The 20,552-nt window shown below is 41.3% G+C and overlaps 1 protein-coding gene and 1 long non-coding RNA gene across 2 annotated transcripts in view; both read left to right on the top strand.

Moving 5' to 3' along the window:
* LOC142243227 (uncharacterized) overlaps positions 1-1,698 on the top strand; it is a 30,772-nt gene extending 29,074 nt beyond the window's left edge. Inside the window, exon 3 of the long non-coding RNA XR_012724317.1 lies at positions 1,523-1,698. This is a non-coding gene — a long non-coding RNA (uncharacterized LOC142243227). The remainder of the gene's footprint in view (positions 1-1,522) is intronic.
* Positions 1-20,552, top strand: part of LOC142243225 (uncharacterized) — a 102,521-nt gene that overhangs the window by 29,099 nt on the left and 52,870 nt on the right. The window contains exons 2-6 of the mRNA XM_075314899.1: positions 9,382-9,453; positions 9,561-9,579; positions 12,086-12,154; positions 12,688-12,818; positions 19,369-19,563. Coding sequence (XP_075171014.1) covers positions 12,148-12,154; positions 12,688-12,818; positions 19,369-19,563 — 333 coding nt within the window. The 5' untranslated portion in view covers positions 9,382-9,453; positions 9,561-9,579; positions 12,086-12,147. The remainder of the gene's footprint in view (positions 1-9,381; positions 9,454-9,560; positions 9,580-12,085; positions 12,155-12,687; positions 12,819-19,368; positions 19,564-20,552) is intronic.

Here is a 20,552-nt window from a genome sequence, read left to right as displayed (position 1 = left end):
TGGTGTTCGCAGCCCTAACTGAGCCTCCCTTCGAACCTATTATGGCTATATCATTTAACCTGCTCACACTTAAGATCATTCTTCTAGCAGCCTTAACATCAGCCCTGAGGGTAAGTGATATTCATGCCCTATCAGTAAATCCTCCGTTTACTCAGATCGTAGACCAGAGGTCTCAAACACGTGGCCCGCGGGTTGCATGCGACCACTGAGGCTGCTTGTTGCGTCCCGCAGACCCCGTTTCAATCGCGGCCCTATGCCGGGGGTAGGCGCCGGCACGGCACAAGGATGGGTACAATATACTATTGGGTACAAGGATGGGCACAATTCTACAGGGCACAAGGATGGGCACAATTCTACAGGGCACAATGCTACAGGGCACAAGGATGGGCACAATACTACAGGGCACAAGGATGGGCATACTACTACAGGGCACAAAGATGGGCACATTACTACAGGAGACAAGGATGGGAACAATACTACAAGGATGAGCACAATACTATAGGGCACAAGGATGGGTACAATAATACAGGACACAAGGATGGGCACAATACTACAAGAATGAGCATAATATTACAGGGAACAAGAATTGGCAAAATACTACAGGGCACAAGGATGGGCACAATACTACAGGGCACAAATATAGTTATTTAGAGTGTTTGAAGGTATAAGCGTACAATGTCTACCTGGAGGTCCTCTCATGCTCTGTAATACAACTGATGCGTGGGAGAGTTACTGCTCTGTCCTTGAAAGGTGGATCCCCTCTCTCCATGGTGCTGTCATGGGTTCTGAAAAACACATTACTGGTAAGTAACTACGTATTTTACCTGCTCCCAACATTGGATGTACTGATACATCCAATGTCAGTCACGATTTTTGTCGCAGGCTCAGGAGCTGAGTTTGCATCAGTCCCAGCAGACACTGACTATGTTACACTACCAACATCTGATCTCCACCCACTGCTGTTAACCCCTCAAAGGGAATTTGTTACCAGGTCTTGGCTACCCCATTTGAGAAAAGCATGATGTTGGGTAAGACACCCTGATTCTAGTGATATATCACTTACTGGGCTGCTTCCTACAATTTAGATAACATCACTCTTTTATCTGTTGTAGTTCTTTGAATGCTGAGCTCTGTATAGCCCTGCTCACATGACTGATTGATTGGCAACTCTCTGTATACACTGTGAATAAATGCATATCTGCCTGGTATTTGGTAGTTGGGGCGTGGTTATACAGAGTTCATGAATGTATCGGGCTACATGGCATTAGGTTTACTAGCCCTCTGATGATAATGTTCTGCTGATGAAACAGTAATTTTGAAAAAACTACTCTAAGCAGCTGAGTAATTGACAAATTGCTAGAATCAAAATCTCTGTATATACATTGTTACACTCAGATTATATAGCAAAAACCTAGTGACTAATGTTGAGCGAGCTTCAAAATACTCGGATTCGCGATACTTGTAACGAGTACTGTCTGATACTCATGTAGCTAACTAACCACTTTGATAATGCACCGCACAGGCCCCGAGAGGAGGAAGCAGTGAGCGTGCACTTGGAGGAGTAAGGAGACACCGGGACACATGAGAGCTGGCCATGGCAATGAGTAGCGTGTGTCCTTGCGCGAGGAAGAGAGTAGGGAGCGCAGGGATGCCAGAGCTACAGTGACAAAGCAGTAACCACATGGGCAACATGTCTAACAATCTCAAGGTATAAAGGAATTTCCTTGGTTTGATGAATGGTTGAACTCTTCTACTTCTTTGGGAGCAAGTGAAACATTTTGCTGAAATATGGTCAATATGCTATAGGAGTGAAATCTTTTTGCCGGCAGCAATGCTTTGCCTGCTCCATGTCATCCAAATACTTTTCAAAATTAAATTCCTCTTTTTTGATAAGGCTGAAGATATGGAGCAGTAGCACTTGCAGACCCCAACTTGACATGTAGCCACTCACCCTAACCGCTACTTCTGTCAAATCTTCTTTTCCTTTAGTAAGCTGGTGATCATCCAGCAATATACAATGACTTGAGTCCACATAAACAGTGTTACATCACCACTGGAGTCTGCTCCAGCGACTTCTACTCCAATCGCCAGGCGACGCCGTGTTCCTACCGTGGATGGTGCTGGTGATGGGAGAGAAGTCGATGCCAGCGGCATCGGTGGGTGCAGGCTCCGATCATCCACTAGGCTGGGTTATCTTGGGATCTGCAGTACCACTGGCTGACTATAGGTGGTGTGTGTCTTCCAGCTGAAGTTGCCGTCATTCAGCTACAGCTAGTGGGAAGACACCACACCCTTCTTATTTCCCCTCCTGTCTGCTGACCTCTGCCAGAGATAGTTCTGATTTCCTGGCTCCTGGTCCGCCCTATTCTGTTTTGTGATTCTGGTGTTCTGACTTCTGCATGTTTTCTGACTACCCACTGCCTGCTGTTTTTGTACCTCGCTGCCCGATCCGGATTTGATCTCTTGCTACGTTTTCTGATTACGTCCTTGCCTGCCGATTTTGACCCTGCCTGATGACTACTCTCATGGGACTGCAGCCTTCCACAGGTAGTGATCTCCAGGGCCCTGTGTAATTCCAAATCCCTGTATAGGGGTTAAAGGGTTTCAGGGTTCTGGGGGTCCTGCTTGGTGAGTGGCTTCCCTCCAGCCTGTCCATTACATCCCATCTGAGTCTGTGGATCCAGGCAGGCGTTACAAACAGCTGCCAGAAGAATTTTATTTTCTAATAGCAGTGTTTTCTCTCAGTTTCATTGAAACAGCAATGCCATTTATGATTAAACCTCTCCCTTGAGACAGGCAAAACAGCAAGTTCTTCCACTCCTTTATGAAATGCAAGGAGTTAAATCCTCAGCTTGTAATATCACTGTAAATGGGTGATGAAGCAATTCTTTCAAGTCAGCAACCTGTGTCCATTGATCTTCATTTACCATTACTTGAGAGTTGGCCATGTGTACAAGAAAGGGTTTCAGCTCAATCTTAAATGGGTACTGGCCCATCGAGTGTCTTGAACCTACAATTGCCCCTTTCCCAGCACGTCTCTTCAAGATAGCATTAATTTTTGGAGTTCTAGCAGCAATAACCAATTTCCTCACTTTGCCAATCAGATTTCCAGCATGTCCCTCTTGCAGACTATCTCTTATTGCCGACTGCAGTGTGTGCATCACACAGACCATGTGATGAATAGGAGAGAGATGAAGCAGCTTCAACAAGATCATCAAATTCTAAAGGATAATTTTGCTGTGCTTCTGTAGTAATATCTGTTTGTTCCTCAGTTACAAGAACAGGACCTTCCATCTCACACATACTGAAGCTGAAGTTACCTGTGTCCATTGTCACCGCCTCAGACGCCGGGTTCAGGCTCCGTGCGCATGATCAGAAGCCCAACACTTCTGGTCATGTGCACTAGGCCACTAGACCTCTCTGAAGCCGGGATGTGTACACCTGACTTCATAGGGTTTTCTTGGGCTACAGCTAACTAAATATTTTGCATCATGATGCTTCACAGTCTATGAAGAGGGGGGAGGGAGCAAGTTTGTACTGAATCATACTCCAGAAAGAAACTAAACTGCTAACAGAGCTAATCACATGAAGCCTTGGCCTCTATACCTGCAGTAGTTTTTCACGTGCTTAAAGGGAACCTGTCACCTAGAATATGCATTCTGACCTATCAGCAGATGCATGTGTGCCCTAATTACACCTCCCTACCCACCCTGTGCTGTAAAATTGTATAATATGAAAGTAATAAAAAATGTTTTATTACCTTCATATTTCGTATGTAAATAACAGGGAATGTGGTCACAGGGGCGGCGCCTTGCCCTATGGACGACTCCATACTTTCCGTGGTATCACGCCCCTGTGGGCGTGATACCATGGAGGGATGTCCCCGACGCTCATTCTATCCTGCACGCATTGCAGCAGGCTTCATTTCCGGGTGTTCAATTGCCGGCTGCAGACGTGCACTGCGCATGCGCAGTGCACGTCTGAAACTGACAAGGAGAACCCGGAAGAGAATCCTGCCGCAATAGTAAGTGTAAATGCGCGCAGGATAGAATGAGTGACGGGGACGTCGCTCCATGTTATCACGCCCACAGGGCAGTGATACCACAGAAATATGCAGACTTCCATAGGGCAAGGCGCCGCCCCTGTGACCACATTCCCTGCTATTTACATACGAAATATGAAGGTAATAAAACGTTTTTTATTACTTTCATATTATACAATTTTACAGCACAGGGATGGGTAGGAAGGTGTAATTAGGGCACACATGCGTCGGCTGATAGGTCAGAACGCATATTCTAGGTGACAGGTTCCCTTTTAATTGCATGTGTGTGAATATATACAAAAATTTGATCTCCCCTGGTGAAAATAATTGTTATTGTGACCAGTTAAGCAAGTTGAAATGATCTCTAAAAGGTGGAAAGATAAAGATGACACATTTCCTTTTGTGTTTAAGGCAAAAAAAACATATTTAATCTTTTACATTTTTAAATTAACAAGGACAATACAAAAGTTTGGGCACCCTGCATGTAGTACCTAGCAGCACCCTCTTTGGCAATTATGACAGTATGTTAATGCTTTTGTAGCCAGCCAAGAGTCTTTTTCAATTCTTGTTTGAGTGATTTTCATCCATTCTTCCTTGGAAAAGTCTTCCAGTTCCGTGAGATTCCTGGGTCATCTTGCATGCTCTGCTCTTTTGAGGTCTAGCCACAGATTTTTAATAATGTTCAGATGAGAGAACTATGATTGTCATTGTAAAACCTTCAGTGTGCGCTTTTTGAGGTGGTCTGTTGACGATTTTGAGGTGTAGTTAGGATCATTATCCATTTGTAGAAGCAATTCTCTTTTCAACTTTAGTGTTTTTACAGATGGTGTTGTGTTTGCATCAAGAATTTGTTGAAATTTTCATTGAATCGATTCTTCCCTCTACCCCTGAAATGTTCCCTGTGCCATTGGCTGTAACACAACCCCAAAGCATGGTTATTCCACGCCCATGCTTAATGGTTCTCGAGATGTTTTTTTCTTGAAATTCTGTGCCCTTTTTTCTCCATACATACCTTTTGATCTTTGTGACCAAAGAGAACTGTTTTAACCTTACCGGTCCACAGGACTTGTTGCCAAAATGCATCAGCTTGTTTAGATGTTCTTTTGCAAACTTCTAACAGTGAATTTTATGGTGAACACACGGGAGGTTTTCTTCTGATAACTCTTCCACCAAGGCCATATTTTTTAAGGTGTCTCTGAAGAGTAGAACAATGTACCACAACTCCAGAGTCTGCTAAATCTTTCTGAAGGTCTTTTGCAGTTTAGGGGAGGTTTTGATTTGCCTCTCTAGCAATCCTAGTAGCAGCTCTCACAGAAATTTTGCTTGGTCTTCCAGACCTTATCTTGACCTTCATTGTTCCTGTTAAGTGCAATTTCTTAATTATATTTCAAACTGAGGAAAGTGCAGCTTGAAAAGGCTTTGCTATCTTATAGCCTTCTCCTGCTTTGTGGGCCTCCACCATTTTCATTTTCAGAATGCCAGGCAGCTGCTTAGAAGAACCCATGGTTGCTGATTTTTGGCACAAGATTAGAGAAGGCTGGATTGTTAGGGGTGCTTCACACACAGCGAGCTCACTGCCGAGATCGCTGCTGAGTCACGCTTTTTGTGACGCAGCAGTGACCTCATTAGCGATCTCGCTGTGTGTGACACTGAGCAGCGATCTGGCCCCTGCTGCGAGATCGCTGCTCGTTACACACAGCCCTGGTTCGTTTTCTTCAAAGGCGCTCTCCCACTGTGACACACAGATCGCTGTGTGTGACAGCGAGAGAGCGACAAATGAAGCGAGCAGGGAGCAGGAGCCGACGTCTGACAGCTGAGGTAAGCTTGTAACCAAGATAGACATCGGGTAACCAAGGTGGTTACCCGATATTTACCTTAGTTACCAGCCTCTGCAGCTCTCAAGCTGCCTGTGCTGCCGGCTCCGGCTCTCTGCACATGTAGCTGCTGTACACATCGGGTTAATTAACCCGATGTGTACAGCAGCTAGGAGAGCAAGGAGCCAGCGCTAAGCAGTGTGCGCGGCTCCCTGCTCTCTGCACATGTAGCTGCATTACACATCGGGTTAATTAACCCGATGTGTACTGTAGCTAGGAGAGCAAGGAGCCAGCGGTCAGTGTGCGCGGCTCCCTGCTCCTTGCACGCACAGCTGTGCGCTGGTAACTAATGTAAACATCGGGTAACCATACCCGATGTTTACCTTAGTTACCAGTCTCCGCAGCTTCCAGACGGCGGCTCCGTGCAAGTGCAGCGTCACTTGCACGTCGCTGCTGGCTGGGGGCTGTTCACTGGTCGCTGGTGAGATCTGCCTGTTTGACAGCTCACCAGCGACCATGTAGCGATGCAGCAGCGATCCTGACCAGGTCAGATCGCTGGTCGGATCGCTGCTGCATCGCTAAGTGTGAAGGTACCCTTATAAAGCTGTGAAATTTACATCACCTGGCCTTTCCTAATGATGATAGTGAACAAGCCATAACCCTAACAAGCTAATTAAGGTTTGAAACCTTAGTAAAAAATTATCTGTGCACACAAATCTCCAAGGGTGGCCAAACTACTGCATCGGCTTATTTTCCTTTTTTGTAATTTTTCAATTGGAAAAGATAAAAATAATGTTTTCGTTGTTGCCTAAAATACAAAGGAAAGCGTGCTAACATGCTAAGAGGTCAGACTAGTCAGTGGAAATAACGCCCTTGTGACTAGTCCCTGCGCTTATTTGCATCTCATAAAGGATCTTTAGAAATACTTTTTCTAAAGATCTGTTTATGTATGCTAGTATATGCTGGGACAGTTAGGCACTGGTTAGAAATATGCACCCAGAACTGCTTGTGGTTCTGGGTGCATAGGGGACCTGACATTTTCCCTTTAAGGTCTTTTGTTCCTGTGTGCATTTGCAAACATTAATCTGGCTTTTTTCTTTTGGAGTAATGGCTTCTTCCTGGCAGAGTGGCCTTTCAGTCCATGTTGATACAGTACTTGTTTCACTGTGGATAATGACACAATCTTACCAGCTTCTACCAGCATCTTCACAAGTTCTTTTGCTTTTCTTCTTGGATTGATATGCACATGTCTGACCAAAGCACGTTTATCTCAGGTACACAGAATCAATCTGCTACCTGAGCTGAATGATGGCTGGACATTCCCATATTGTTTTTACTTGCGTATAATTGTTTGTACAGACGAATGAGGCATCTTCAGGTATCTGCAAATTGCATCCAAGGATGAACCAGACTTGTGCAAGTCCACAATTCTCTTCCTGATATCTTGGCTGATTTCTTTTGACTTACCCATGATGTTACACAAAGAACCAGTGTGTTTTAGTTGTGCAATAAAATACATCCACAGATGTCTCTTTAATTAACTCAGATTTTGCCAATAAACATATCAGAAGCTTTCAAAGTCATTGCATCAAGATATGGACTTCTGGTTTCAACTGAGATATATATTATAGATATATTACGAATTATATTACAATATGAGTTTGGTATCAATGTAATCATACTCACCTGGAGAATCATGTTGCCTGTTCATGTTTACTGCACAATGGATGCCATAAAATCAAATCCCAAGAATCAATGGTTTTGGTGATCAAATATATACATGAATCCACTCCTTATTTGTTTGACAAATTTTATGGGAATTTTTCACTAAATTTATTTGAATATTCGCACTAAAAAAAAAACACATTCTTGTACTATGTTTATGATTATGTACAGTTGGTTGAAGGTTTTTTTTTTTTTTTTATCATGAACAATATATTAAGATGTATGTTTATCCGAGAATTCCCCTTTAAAGAGAACCTGTTACTCAGTTTATGCTGCCCATACCACAGGCAGCATGTATCAGAGTCTGCTGCATGATTATAGTCCGGTACATAATTTTCTGGAACACAGGAGCCTTTCAGAATATATATAGTTTGGCATGGACTATGAGAGACTAGACCAGTCTTGCTATTCCCTGCATCTTTCCAGGCGTTTGACAAGTTTTTCCCACGTGTAGATAGGGAGAGACCTTTCAATGACCTGGAGTGGCGCTTGGAAAAGCCGGCCTTCAGGCGGTATCTGATTAGTCTGATCTCTCTCCATGGTCCCAGCCAGCTCTTCAAACTATAGTTTCTCTGGAGTATTAAAGAGTAAAACATACCTGGTTGAAATTATGCACAAAGATGCTGACCTATTCTACCTCTGGTTTGGATAGCCTGATCCAAGTGACCGGTTTAGGACTAATTTGAATATGCATTTCTATATGTATTGGTAAAGAATAACAATGGCTTTTTAGGAGAGTTTACTGGACTCAAATTTCCTGTGTGTGGTTAATTCCGGATTCTAACATGACACATTTTGTTTAAAATGGACAGATCTGAAGCAAAATCTGCCAGTCTTACATGTGTGGTTTATTTAGATTTTACGACTTGTGAATCCCCCCTAAGTATTGTAAACTATTAACTAATATAGAAATACTGAAAGGCTTAATATGTTGATGTGGCTTGTTTCATTCTTGTCTTTTAGCTTTTCCTTAAGTAAGGAGTAGAAATGAGTGCGAAAAAAAATAAACCAATCTATGTATGTGATGTAAGTTGTTTTTTTATATATTATTTTTTATGTTACTGGTATGGTACTGATATTGTCACAAAATTACTCGTTAGAATATCTCGGCACTCAAGAATCATTATTGCACATGTTTTTTGACAAGTTCTCAGTTTTGAGTATTTTTTTTTTTTATTGCGCCATTTTCATCTTTGTATTTGCGCCTTTTTTTAAAACCCAATTTTATGTGTTCACCTGTTTGTTTTTTAGTGCGCCACAGTGGTCGGAGTTTATGGCTGTCAGTTCTTTTTTTTGCCTAATTAATCATCATCTTTTTGAAAAGTGGCAACAGTTTTGCATATGTATTCCAGTCCTCACCTACAGTGATTTGATGTATGCCAGATATTTTGGAACCATCTCACAAAAATTGCAATTTTATTTTTTTTTTTTTTACATTAAAACGGGTTAAAGTAAAAATAAAAAAACATTTTTTTGTGCAAATTTTTTTTTAAATAAATGCTCAATTTTGTTTAATTTGGTGGAAAAAAAACCCAAACTAATACCACAAAACAATATAAGAAAAGTGATTTAAAAAATCCTTCAAATTAATCAGAGCCAAAGATTTTCATTATATCCAGAGGAGGTAGGTGTAAATGACATGACATACGGTATATCACAAAAAAAGAAGCCAAAGCATTCCTAAGTTTGTCTGACCTGGTACATCCGAACTGTATTGATTTGTGTATGTATGGTATATAAATAGGCATATATATTGCGAGAGAGATATTAATTTCATTTATTTCTTTACATGCAATGTAGGTGTGCCATGTTTTCTGCTCATCTGCATCACATTTGAGTGACCACATAGGGGGATTGGAACACAGAAATGCAGTAAGTGGCTTTTTATTCCCATGGCATATAAAAAAAATTAACACTTATTTTGATATTTTTTGATATTTCGATTTTTTTTTTTTTTTTTTTTTGTATTTTCATCTTAGGTGAAAGGAGAATCTCCAGGTAAGTAGAGTTTTGCAATAATCCCATATAGTGATGTCTAAAACAACACAAGTGGAACATGTATTTTAACTGCCAAAAGTACAATAACAGTAACATCAGCTTGTTTCATATAATCATGTTATGCATTCATTTGACATTGCCTTTTAATTATTACTATGTTCCATATATTTGTAGCCTTTTTTTATCTTCACTGGTATGTATTTTTACCTTTTATGTTAGGCACAATGAATTGATATTTCTAACTTTTTTGTCCTAAAGCTACCTTGAGAGCCTAAATGCTATGGACACCTTTGACATAGGAAAATGATTTTTGTAAATATTATTGGTTACATTTGTCCAAGATGCCATTGCCTATTTCGTTTGTATAATAGAAGACAGGTCTGACAGCTGGCTGAGATTGTTCTGCTTCAACCACACACTCAGATCTGCTTCAACCACACACTGTCAGATCTGTGTGAGCACAGGGAGTGAGTCTGCAATCACTGCACATGCTCCCCAGCATTCTTGATCCCTCGTGCACGATCAGACCTGTGTGAGCACAGGGAGTGTGTTTGCAATCTCTGCACATGCACTCCTGTATTCTGAATTCTCTCCACACTATCAGATCTGTGTGAGCGCAGGGAGTGTGTCTGCAATCACTGCATATACTCCCCAACATTCTGGATCCTCTGTACACTGTCAGAGCTGTGTGAGGTCAGGGAGTGTGTCTGCAATCTCTGCACAAACTCCCCAGCATTCTGCTTCCTCTGCACATGGTCAGATCTGTGTGAGCACAGGGAGTGTGCCTGCAATCACTGCACAGACTCCCCAGCATTCTTGAACCCTCGTGCGCTGTCAGACCTGTGTGAGTGAGGGGAATGTCTCTGCAATCTCTGCACATGCACTCCTGTATTCTGAATCCTCTGCACACTGTCAGATCTGTGTGAGCGCAGGGAGTGTGTCTGCAATCACTGCACACTCTCCCCAGCATTCTTGATCCCTCGTGCACTGTCAGACCTGTGTGAGCACAGGGAGTGTGTCTGCACTCACTGCACATGCTCACCAGCATTCTGGATCCCCTGTGCACTGTCAGGCCTGTGTGAGCGCAGGGAGCGTGTCTGGAATCACTACATATACTCCCCAGCATTCTGGATCCTCTGTACACTGTCAGACCTGTGTGAGCACAGGGAGTGTCTGCACTCACTGCACATGCTCACCAGCATTCTGGATCCTCTGTACACTGTCAGACCTGTGTGAGCGCAGGGAGTGTGTCTGCAATCACTACATATACTCCCCAGTATTCTGGATCCTCTGCACACTGTCAGATCTGTGTGAGCACAGGGAGTGTGTCTGCAATCACTGCACATGCTCCCTAACATTATGGATCCTCCGTGCACTGTCAGATCTGTGTGAGCATTTATACTGTGAATGCCAGGAGGACAATTTTTTTTTTTTTAGGATGAAATGAATTAAGCAATTGCAATCGGGGCCTATTCCAGAAGATGAAAGGTTTATTTATTTTTTTTGTTCAATGGAGCAAAATTTTTAATAGCTATAAAATACAAAAATATTTATTTACACGTTTACTGCTTAATTCAATGTATCTTTTATCATGGGATTACTCCTTTAATGATCCATTCGTGAAAAACACTGATGACACACTTATGCTACAACTGGACACAAGGACCGTACACTGATGACACAAATATCCAATACACTGATGACGCCGGTACTATTTTTTTTTTTCCACATACGGTTGGGAAAAGAAATATTTGATACACTGCCAATTTTGCAAATTTTCCCACCTACGAAGAATGGAGAGGTCTGTAATGTTTATCTTAGTGACACTTCAACTGTGACAGACAGAATCCAACATCAAAATCCAGAAAATCACATTGTATGATTTTTAAATCAGCAGACATGTGTGGGGATAATGTGGGCTTGCCATGTGAACCCGCATTAAAGAGAGGAAGGTGACCTAGGACGTGTATATACAAATATATACGTCCTAGGTCGTAAAGGGGTTAATGCATGCTGAATTTTGTAAAACTGGTGGGCTATTTCAGAAAAAAAATTTTGAGTTCCTTGAACTTCTATAAGTCATGATACCAAAGGGGGATCTTTTCGTTTTGCTCAATGATGTTTGTAAGTTGAGATATTCCAAAGTAAATGTAGGTCGTGAATATTCTGCAATGGCTATGAGTTAGGAAACTTTTGTTTTTTCCAATTTCATGTGCTTCAAGGTAGAGATTTAGCAACCGCCAACATATGCTGCTGTGCGCTACTGTAAAAATGTAGTGTACCTTTCATTTAGAGCCAACCACGCAAATCGCGTAGAGCATTGACGGTCATGTTTACTGTCTGGTGTCTGTTATATCTCTGTGAGTTACTTTAAGAAATTATTCTGAAAATTGTACACTTTTTTCTTTTTATTTGCGATGTACAGATTTTCTACGTTTCTTATATTGCATTATTTTTTTTGTTTTATACACTATGAATGGAGTGTAATTATTCTTTCTTCTCTTAGAATTCTTAGCAAATTTACAACGTCTTGAGTATTTTCTTGAAACATTTTTGAAAGAGGAACCTATGATTGGTAAGATAAAATCGCTTTTATAAAAATTTCATTATTTCAGGACACAAAATATTTCTTTTAAATAGCCAATAGACTGGTACTTAGAGGAAGAAGAACTGTATGAATTATGTTTGGAATATTTTAGCATTTTATTTTATAAGATTTTAAGTAATGGATCTGAAAGGCTGAATTGATATATTGCAGATTTGGTCTGCATTAGTATTTGTAAGTCAAAACTAGGAGTGGTTCCTAAACACAAGGAAAATATCATGGAAAACATATATTTCTCTATTCTTTGCATACACTCCTGATTTTGTATTCAAAATACTGATCAATTCTACAGTGCATGAATAAAGCCTAGCAATTTGGATTTTCTTAATTTATTTATTTTTTTCTGTTCTGGAAAGTACTATAGGACTAAGTACTTTTTTGACCACAAAATATAGGGCACAGGGGCATATGAGAAAATAAAAGATTTATAAAATATAATGTTTACCTGTTTATAATTACAGAACACGACTTTTCAAGTCATTTTTCTCTAACCTTTGTTATAGGTCTTGAATATGTTGTTGAGTATTTGAGGAATGGTTTGTACTCCTACAAATGCTTGCTCTGTGACACGGAGACTCCAAGAGGAACCACAATTTGGCATCTAAGCGGCAAAAAACACATAAAAGCTTATCTGGTAATAGAAAATGAATATAACAAACCTTACAAATATATTTTTGTTTTTGTTCTCTTTCCTTGTAACATGTTTCTTAATTTGAAAAATGGTAATGTAAAGTACATGAAAGGGAATCTCACCAGATCTGTCACTCTCATCTGAGAGCAGCATAATGTAGAGACAGAGACCCTGATTCCAGCGATGTGTCACTTACTGAGCTGTTTGCTGTCATTTTGATAAAATCAATGTTTTCTCTGCTGCAGATCTAGCAGTTATACAGAGGTCATGAATATGCTGGACTACCTGGCACCAGATCAAGTAGTCCTGTAATGATAATCTACTACTGAATAATCAGTGATTGTATCAAAACTACACTAAGCAACCCAGTAAGTGACACACTGCTGGAATCAAGATCTCTGTCCCTAAGTTATGCTGCTCTGAGATTACCAAGGATCTCTGCCCCATGTTATGCTGCTCTCAGATTACCGGGCAAAACCTGGTGACAGATTTTTTTTTATATAGTAAGCTAGATAGAGGCTAAGCTGTTCAAAACGTAGGACCTGCTGAACAGACTTCAGGCTGGGAGTTATAACTTCTTTACATCTGGGGAGCCACAAACTAACTTTTTACTACCCTGACATAAAAGTTTGTCGGAGTTCGCTGCTTGCTCCTGGAACCCACTGCACGATTGCGTCACATTGATCATCTGGACATAGTAGCTGCTTTCCACCATCACTTGCTGGTCTTAGCTGTTTTATACAGCTTACAATCAATCTGAGATCAGCGATAAGAGATCCAGTCTGTTTAACCCTTAAAATACATCAAGATGATATTAAAAATATGGTATTCAGACTGCATTCCCCCAAACAAATGTAATAAAAGTGAATCAAGATACTGTATGTACCCCCAAGTAGTGCTGATAAAAAATATAACTCATACAGTAAAAAGAAACTAACCCTTCAACTATATTGATGGAAAACTAAAAAAGTAGTGGCTCTTCGAAAAAAAAAATATTTTAGACTAAATGTGCTTATTATGCAGAAGTAATGAAATCTGACATAATCTAGACATGGTATCAATGCTATTGAAATGACCAGTAAAGTGAAGATGAGGAGTTCAATTTAACATTTTGTGGTTTTATTTTTTTTTAAAATATTTTCTATGCCAAATTTCTACTGTAAGCTTTTTTTATAATCCGCAAGATTTTTGCTCACAATAAGGTTGCCACAAAATGTGGCAACTTATGGCATTTGAACAAGTTCTGCTAAAATAAGCTGTGAACCACTGGCACTGGAATTTACCATATTTTTCAAACTATAAGACACACTTTTTAACAAGAAAAACTCCTGCTAAAAAGTTTCACTTCCCAGCGATTTTTCGTTTTTGTTTTTTTCCTCCCCTTCTTCCACAAGCCATAACTTTTTTTATTTTTCCGTCAAAATAGCCATATGAGGGCTTGTTTATTGCGGGACGAGTTGTACTTTTGGATGACACAATTCATTCTTCCCCATATTGTACTGGAAAACAGGAAAAAATTACAAGTACTGTGAAATTGTAAAAAAGTGTGCAATTGCACTATTGCGTTTTAGCTTCTTTATCATGTTCACTATATGGTAAAACTGACCTGGCAGTATAATTCCCCAGGTCGGTACGAGTTCGTAGACACCAAACATGTATAGTTTTACTTTTATCTAAGGCTAAGTTCACACTTCCGTTGTTTTGCATCAGTCACAATCCGTAGCCTTGAGGAATTACGGTATCCTGCAAAATATTTTGCAGGAATCCTGTTTTTCCCCATAGGCTTCTATTAGTGACGGATTGTGACTGATGATGCTGCGTTGCATCCGCTGCGTCGCGGTCAGTCGTTTTTTAACTGACCGCCGGGCGGGAGCAAGGCAGCATGTAACGTTTTTTTGAACAGCGTGATCCGTAGGATTTCGCTGCGCATGCGCTCTCTGGCTCCCCGCCCCCGTAACCAGGATAAACATCGGGTAACCAAGTAATGCGCTTTGGTTAGTTACCCGATATTTACAGTGGTTACGGTTGCAGGGAGCCCGCGCTAAGCTGGCATCCAAGATAAATATCGGGTAACCAAGCAAAAAGTGCTTTGCTTTTACCCGATATTTACCCTGGATACAGGATATATACATACACACACACACACACACACACACACACACACACACACACACACACACACACACACACACCTGTCCCCAGCCATGCAGACCGCGGCACTGACGTCCTCAGCTCCGCCCCCCACACACAACGGAGTCTGACAAAGAAATTCTTTTCTTTGTCACCGTTGTCATCCGTTGTACAACGCATCAGTCACATGCGTCAAGCAACGCATGTGACTGATGCAAAACAACGGAAGTGTGAACTTAGCCTAAGTGGTGAAAACATTTCTGCAATTTGTCAAAAGAAATTTGTTGTTTTGTTGCAATTTCCCGAGACCTGGAGTGTTTTCATTTTTTGGAATCTGGAGCTCAGTAATGGCTTATTTTTTGCTTCTTGACCTGGCGTTTTTAATTATACCATTTTGGTGCAAATGTGATATTTTGATCGACCTGTTATTGCATTTTATTGCAATGTTACGGCGACCCCAAAAAAGTAATTTTGCCATTTTGAATTTTTTTTCCCATGACGCAGTTTACCAATCGGATGAATTTATTTTATTTTTTGATAGATTGGGCAGTTCTGACCGCAGCAATACCAAATATGCATTTTTTTGTGTTTTTTTTTTTTATTTTTTATATATATTTTGAAAAACTGGTTTTTTTTTCTACTTTTTATTCATTTTACTAGTCCCCTTACGGGACTTAAACTTGCACTGTCTGATCAATTGTGCTGTACAGAGTTGTGCTGATGCACAACTCTGCACAGCAAAATGATCATCTCCTCTGACTGCTTGCTTTTTTTTTTCTTTTTATTAAGTTTCCTTATATACATGTCATTATTCAGGAAGAAATGTTTCCTAACATTTTGACCATTAAAACTAGTGATGGGCCAACCCGAACTGTAAAGTTCGGGGTTCATATCGAACACATAGTGTTCATGCACACGATCCCGAACACAAGCTTTCTGGGAAGCTCGTGTTACAGTTCGGATCCAGTTCAGGTCCAGGGGCTGTAAAAAAAAACAAAACACATTATTAAAAAACTTTATGATCATACTTATAGGTCTTGCAACGCATCTTGCAGACTCTGTTTCCCGGTCACTTCTGCGTCCGATTTATTGCTGTGCCCCCCCCCCGGTAACCACCACTGAATAAAGGGTCTTTCATGATGTCATTGCCATGTGACCAGTCTGGTGTGGATGTTGTACAGACATTGGCTTACAGACTGGTCACATGTTTATGTCATCATTGAAGGTCCTATTAACTTCCGGGGGTATTCACTGCACTGCTCGTCACTCGGCAGTCTTCGGCTGTTTTTGGCTGTGTTCATGGTCACCTCAGGGTTCACCTGAGTCCATGGCTGATGGACTCAATTGAACTTTTACTGTCACTGTGCGAATCTCGCATCGCCCGGTACGGCCGCACACTCTCCTGACAGGAGCAGTTGGCTGCATGTATTTCCATGTAGCTCAGGCGTTCGTGTCCGGAGAGTGTCAGTCCGTGCCGGCTGATGCCGATGCGAAACTGCACGAGTCATAAGCAAGTCTAACTCTGGCCTCAGTGTCAGCCTGCTTTTCACTTTGTATAGACACTTGTCTGTGCAGAGTGATGAAGCAGAGCTGACATTGCTCTCTCTGCTTCTCAGTCTGTATAGACGCTGTCTGTACAAAGTGATGAAGTAGAGCTGACAATGCTCTACCTGTGGACTACGTCGGACTAAGGATTTTTTTATATTAAAGATGAAGTCTCTAAATTTTTTTTTGTTTTATCTCTAATAAAAATTTTTTTCTCTGTGTTGTGTTTTTTTTTTTTTTACGGTTTACTAGAAATTCATGGTGGCCATGTCTAATTTGGCGTGACACCATGAATTTCGAGCTTAGTACCAACTGAGAATACAAAGCTGGTATTAACCCCTTTATTACCCAGTGTGCCACCGCCATCAGGGCCGCTGAACGCACATGTTATGCGACTGCAGTGTGATATATGCAGAGACAGACAGTGGAGATGGGGAGAAAGTGTTCCATCCCTCTTCTCCGCAGCTGTGATACAATCACAAGATCGCATCACAGTCGCATGACCCTTGGCTGACGCACACAGCAGAGGGTCATTAGCATATCGCGGTACGCAAGTGGAAAAGAACCCTGACAGTGAGGGTATGATTCCACTTGCGTCTCGCATTGCATCACCCCACACGGCCTGACGCTCTCAGGACAGGAGCGCCTCAGCTGCATGGAAATACATGCAGCCGACCCACTCCTGTCGGGAGACTGCTGTCCCGGGAGATGCGATGCGACACTCGCACAGTGACAGTCAAAGTTCAGTTAACAGGACCTTCGATGACATCATAGCCATGTGACCAGTCTGTAATTCTGCCAATGTCTGTACAACATTCACACCAGACTGGTCACATGGCTATAACGTTATGGAAGGTCTTTTAGTCAGTGGTGGTTACCCAGAGGCACAGCAATGATCGGACGCAGAAGCAGAAGCGGCCGGGAGACAAAATCTGCAGGACGCGTCGTGGGACCTGTAAGTATAATGACAATGTGTATTATGAATTATATTCTTTATTTTAAGCTTGCAGCCGGCCGCACGGATGGATGTGACGTGTGCGGCACTTGACGTGACGTCACCAGAGTGGGGAACAGCGGTCTGCAATAGCGCCTCTCACAGGCACTATTGCCAACACAAGGTATTTGAGAGAAACATTGTTTCTCAATATAATATCTAACTAGACAATGAAAAATATGGGTGAACCACCCCTTTAAATCTTGCTCATTACAACAAATCACAATGCTATATATACATGTTGCACAAGACATTCAACTGTGATATATTATCTGCATGAACATTGCAAAACTCTGGGTTGTGATCTTTATTAAATACAATCAGATTGAATCAAAACAAAATAATCATTTAATTTCATGAACTGTCAAAGCAAATGGCAAAAATAGCAGCACAGGACATAACACATGACCAAAATGAGCAATTAGCGAACATTGGCTGACAACCCAAACAAACAATTAGCAGCAAAAGATATATCCTTCTACCTGAAGTTTTCTTATTTGCTTTTCCCAAAACTGACCAAATAACCTCCTTTTTTTTTGAGAGAGAAAAAAAAACTGCAAATCAGTGGCTCACTTAGGAGCTTTTTCTCTCGTTCAGGCCAGGGCAAAGCTCAAAGAGGATAATATCTTGCTGGGGTCTCCAAAACCTGTAGAAGACTAGTAATTCACCATCAGGCCAATTGGCATGATTTTACCCAGGACTTAAGCGGGCTTTACATGCTGCGACATCGCTAGCAATTGCTAGCGATGTCAAGCGCGATAACACCCGCCCCCGTCGTACGGCCGATATGTTGTGATCGCAGCCGTAGCGAACATTATCGGCTCTGCGACGTCGCTCTGGCCAGCGAACCGCCTCCTGTCTAAGGGGGCAGGTCGTGCGGCGTCACACGGCAGCCGTCCAATAGAAGCGGAGGGGCGGACATGAGCAAAACGTAAACATCCCACCCACCTCCTTCTTTCCGCATTGCCGGTGGAGGCAGGTAAGGAGATGTTTGACGCTCCTGCGGTGTTACAAATAGCGATGTGTGGTGCCGCAGGAACGACAAACAACATCGCTAATAAACAGAGAACGATTTTTTATTTCAGGACAACCTCTCAGCAGCAAACAATTTTGCCCTCTTTTGCGATTGTTTCAGATCGCTCTTAAGTTTTACACACTGCAATATCGTTAATGACGCCAGATGTGCGTCACAAACAACGTGACCCCGACGATAATTCATTAACGATATTGTAGCGTGTAAAGCCCCATTAGATACTTTAATCAGAATAGAATCAAAGACACACACATCAGGTTGTCTGTCTTACAGAGTCTCATTTATTACAACATAGACTCATCTTTTTATTGGGGTACTGGTTACATAAAATATTTCATTACTTGAATAACTATCGGCATGAGTATTGGTAAAGACAATGATTTGGCAGAGATACTGATTTATGATATGATGGATTGTCCTTATAGCGCCTATGTGATTCGTACATTATGTCCCCAGTGCCACTGTAAACAACTTGTCCTTGGCAGAAATAGAAGTATGGACAACTCTGGACTCCCATCATTTCATCCTATAAGGGGAATTTTATCTCCACTTGAGACTCCAAACTCCCATCTGGTCAAGGCCAGATATTATACAATAGTGCACAAATAAGGATGTCATGGAGACAGAAGATAACCACTAAAGAATATTTTAGAAAGAAATGCAAAATGAAAAGTAATTTAACTATTTCTTTCATATACCAAAAATGTGTATCTTTTTAATACCTTTTACTTTTCAAGGTAGTAAAAGGTGGTAAAAAATTTGTTACTATTTTAAATGTTTTCCTTTTTTGGGAATTGAATCTGCAAAAAAACGTTTTAGACAAATATCTAACATTTTTTTTCATATTTTAGGAAAGGCACCATCCGGAATTAATATTGAAGCTAAATATTTTTTCTAAGAAATCTGAATACACACAACAAATTAAAACTATTGCTTTAAATGTACAACGTACATATGGAAGAAAACATATACTGCAAGTGTCTGATGACCAAAATGAGAGAGGGGATGGTTCGAACCCACCTGAAGCTCCTAAAAAATCCTCAATAGTAAGTGATCTGTGTAATTGAAGTCTTTGTTTTATAATGTAGAGTTATGGCCAAATGTTTTGAGACTGAATCAAATTTTGGTTTTTACAAAGTTTGCAGCTTTAGTTTCATAGTGGCAATTTGTATTAAATCTACATTTTTATGAAGAGTGATAAGTAGTGATGGGCGGACCCAGACTGTAAACATTCAGATACACACGGCTTCAAAAGTATTTGGGAGCCGGGCCCATGGTTCTCAGGGAACTCCAGCTAATGATCTGGAAACTCTGGAAATAAAAAAAGAATAATAAAGCAAGCGTGCTATACTTACCGAGTCTCCAGCACGGATCTAACTGCTTTGGAGCTGCTCACTCTTCTGGTTCTGCTCGTTAGCCTCACACATATTCACTGCTTCCCCCGCCCACCGGCAGCTCTGGCGTTAGTGATTGGTTGTAGTCAGACACAACATCCAGCCTTTGTGACTGCATCTGACTGCTTGCAATCACGAACCCTGTGGGGGTCTATATCGTGGCATAAAAATAAATAAATTGGCATATGAGGCCCCCCCATATTATGATACCCAGCACAGGTAACGCATACGGCTACAAGCTGCAGCTCCCAGCCGTGCACTTATCTTGGCTGTGTATCAAAATAAGAGGAACTGTATGCTGCTTTTTTTAAAAAAAAAATAAAAATTTAAAATATGGCGTCCGGTCCCTTCCAATTTTGATGCCCAGCCATGATAAAGCCCGACAGCTGGGGGCTGGTATTGTCAGGCTGGGGAGACCCATGCTTATTGAGTCCCCAAAGCCTAAAAATATCTGCCTGCAGCCTCCCAGGATTGTCTCATCCATTAGATGAGACAATCTCGGAACTTTACAACTTTACTCTTCCCAATTGCCCTGGTGCTATGACAATCGGGGAAATAAGGGGTTTTTAACAGCTGATATAAACCATGAAAAAAACCCTTAAAAATGTATAAACTTTATTAATAATTACATACACTCATAT

The sequence above is a fragment of the Anomaloglossus baeobatrachus genome, chromosome 6 (genome assembly GCF_048569485.1).
Source record: "Anomaloglossus baeobatrachus isolate aAnoBae1 chromosome 6, aAnoBae1.hap1, whole genome shotgun sequence".
In the NCBI taxonomy this organism is placed as follows: Eukaryota; Metazoa; Chordata; class Amphibia; order Anura; family Aromobatidae; genus Anomaloglossus; species Anomaloglossus baeobatrachus.
The sequence above is the reverse complement of the archived record's forward strand: the minus strand, read 5'-3'. Positions and strand labels throughout refer to the sequence as shown.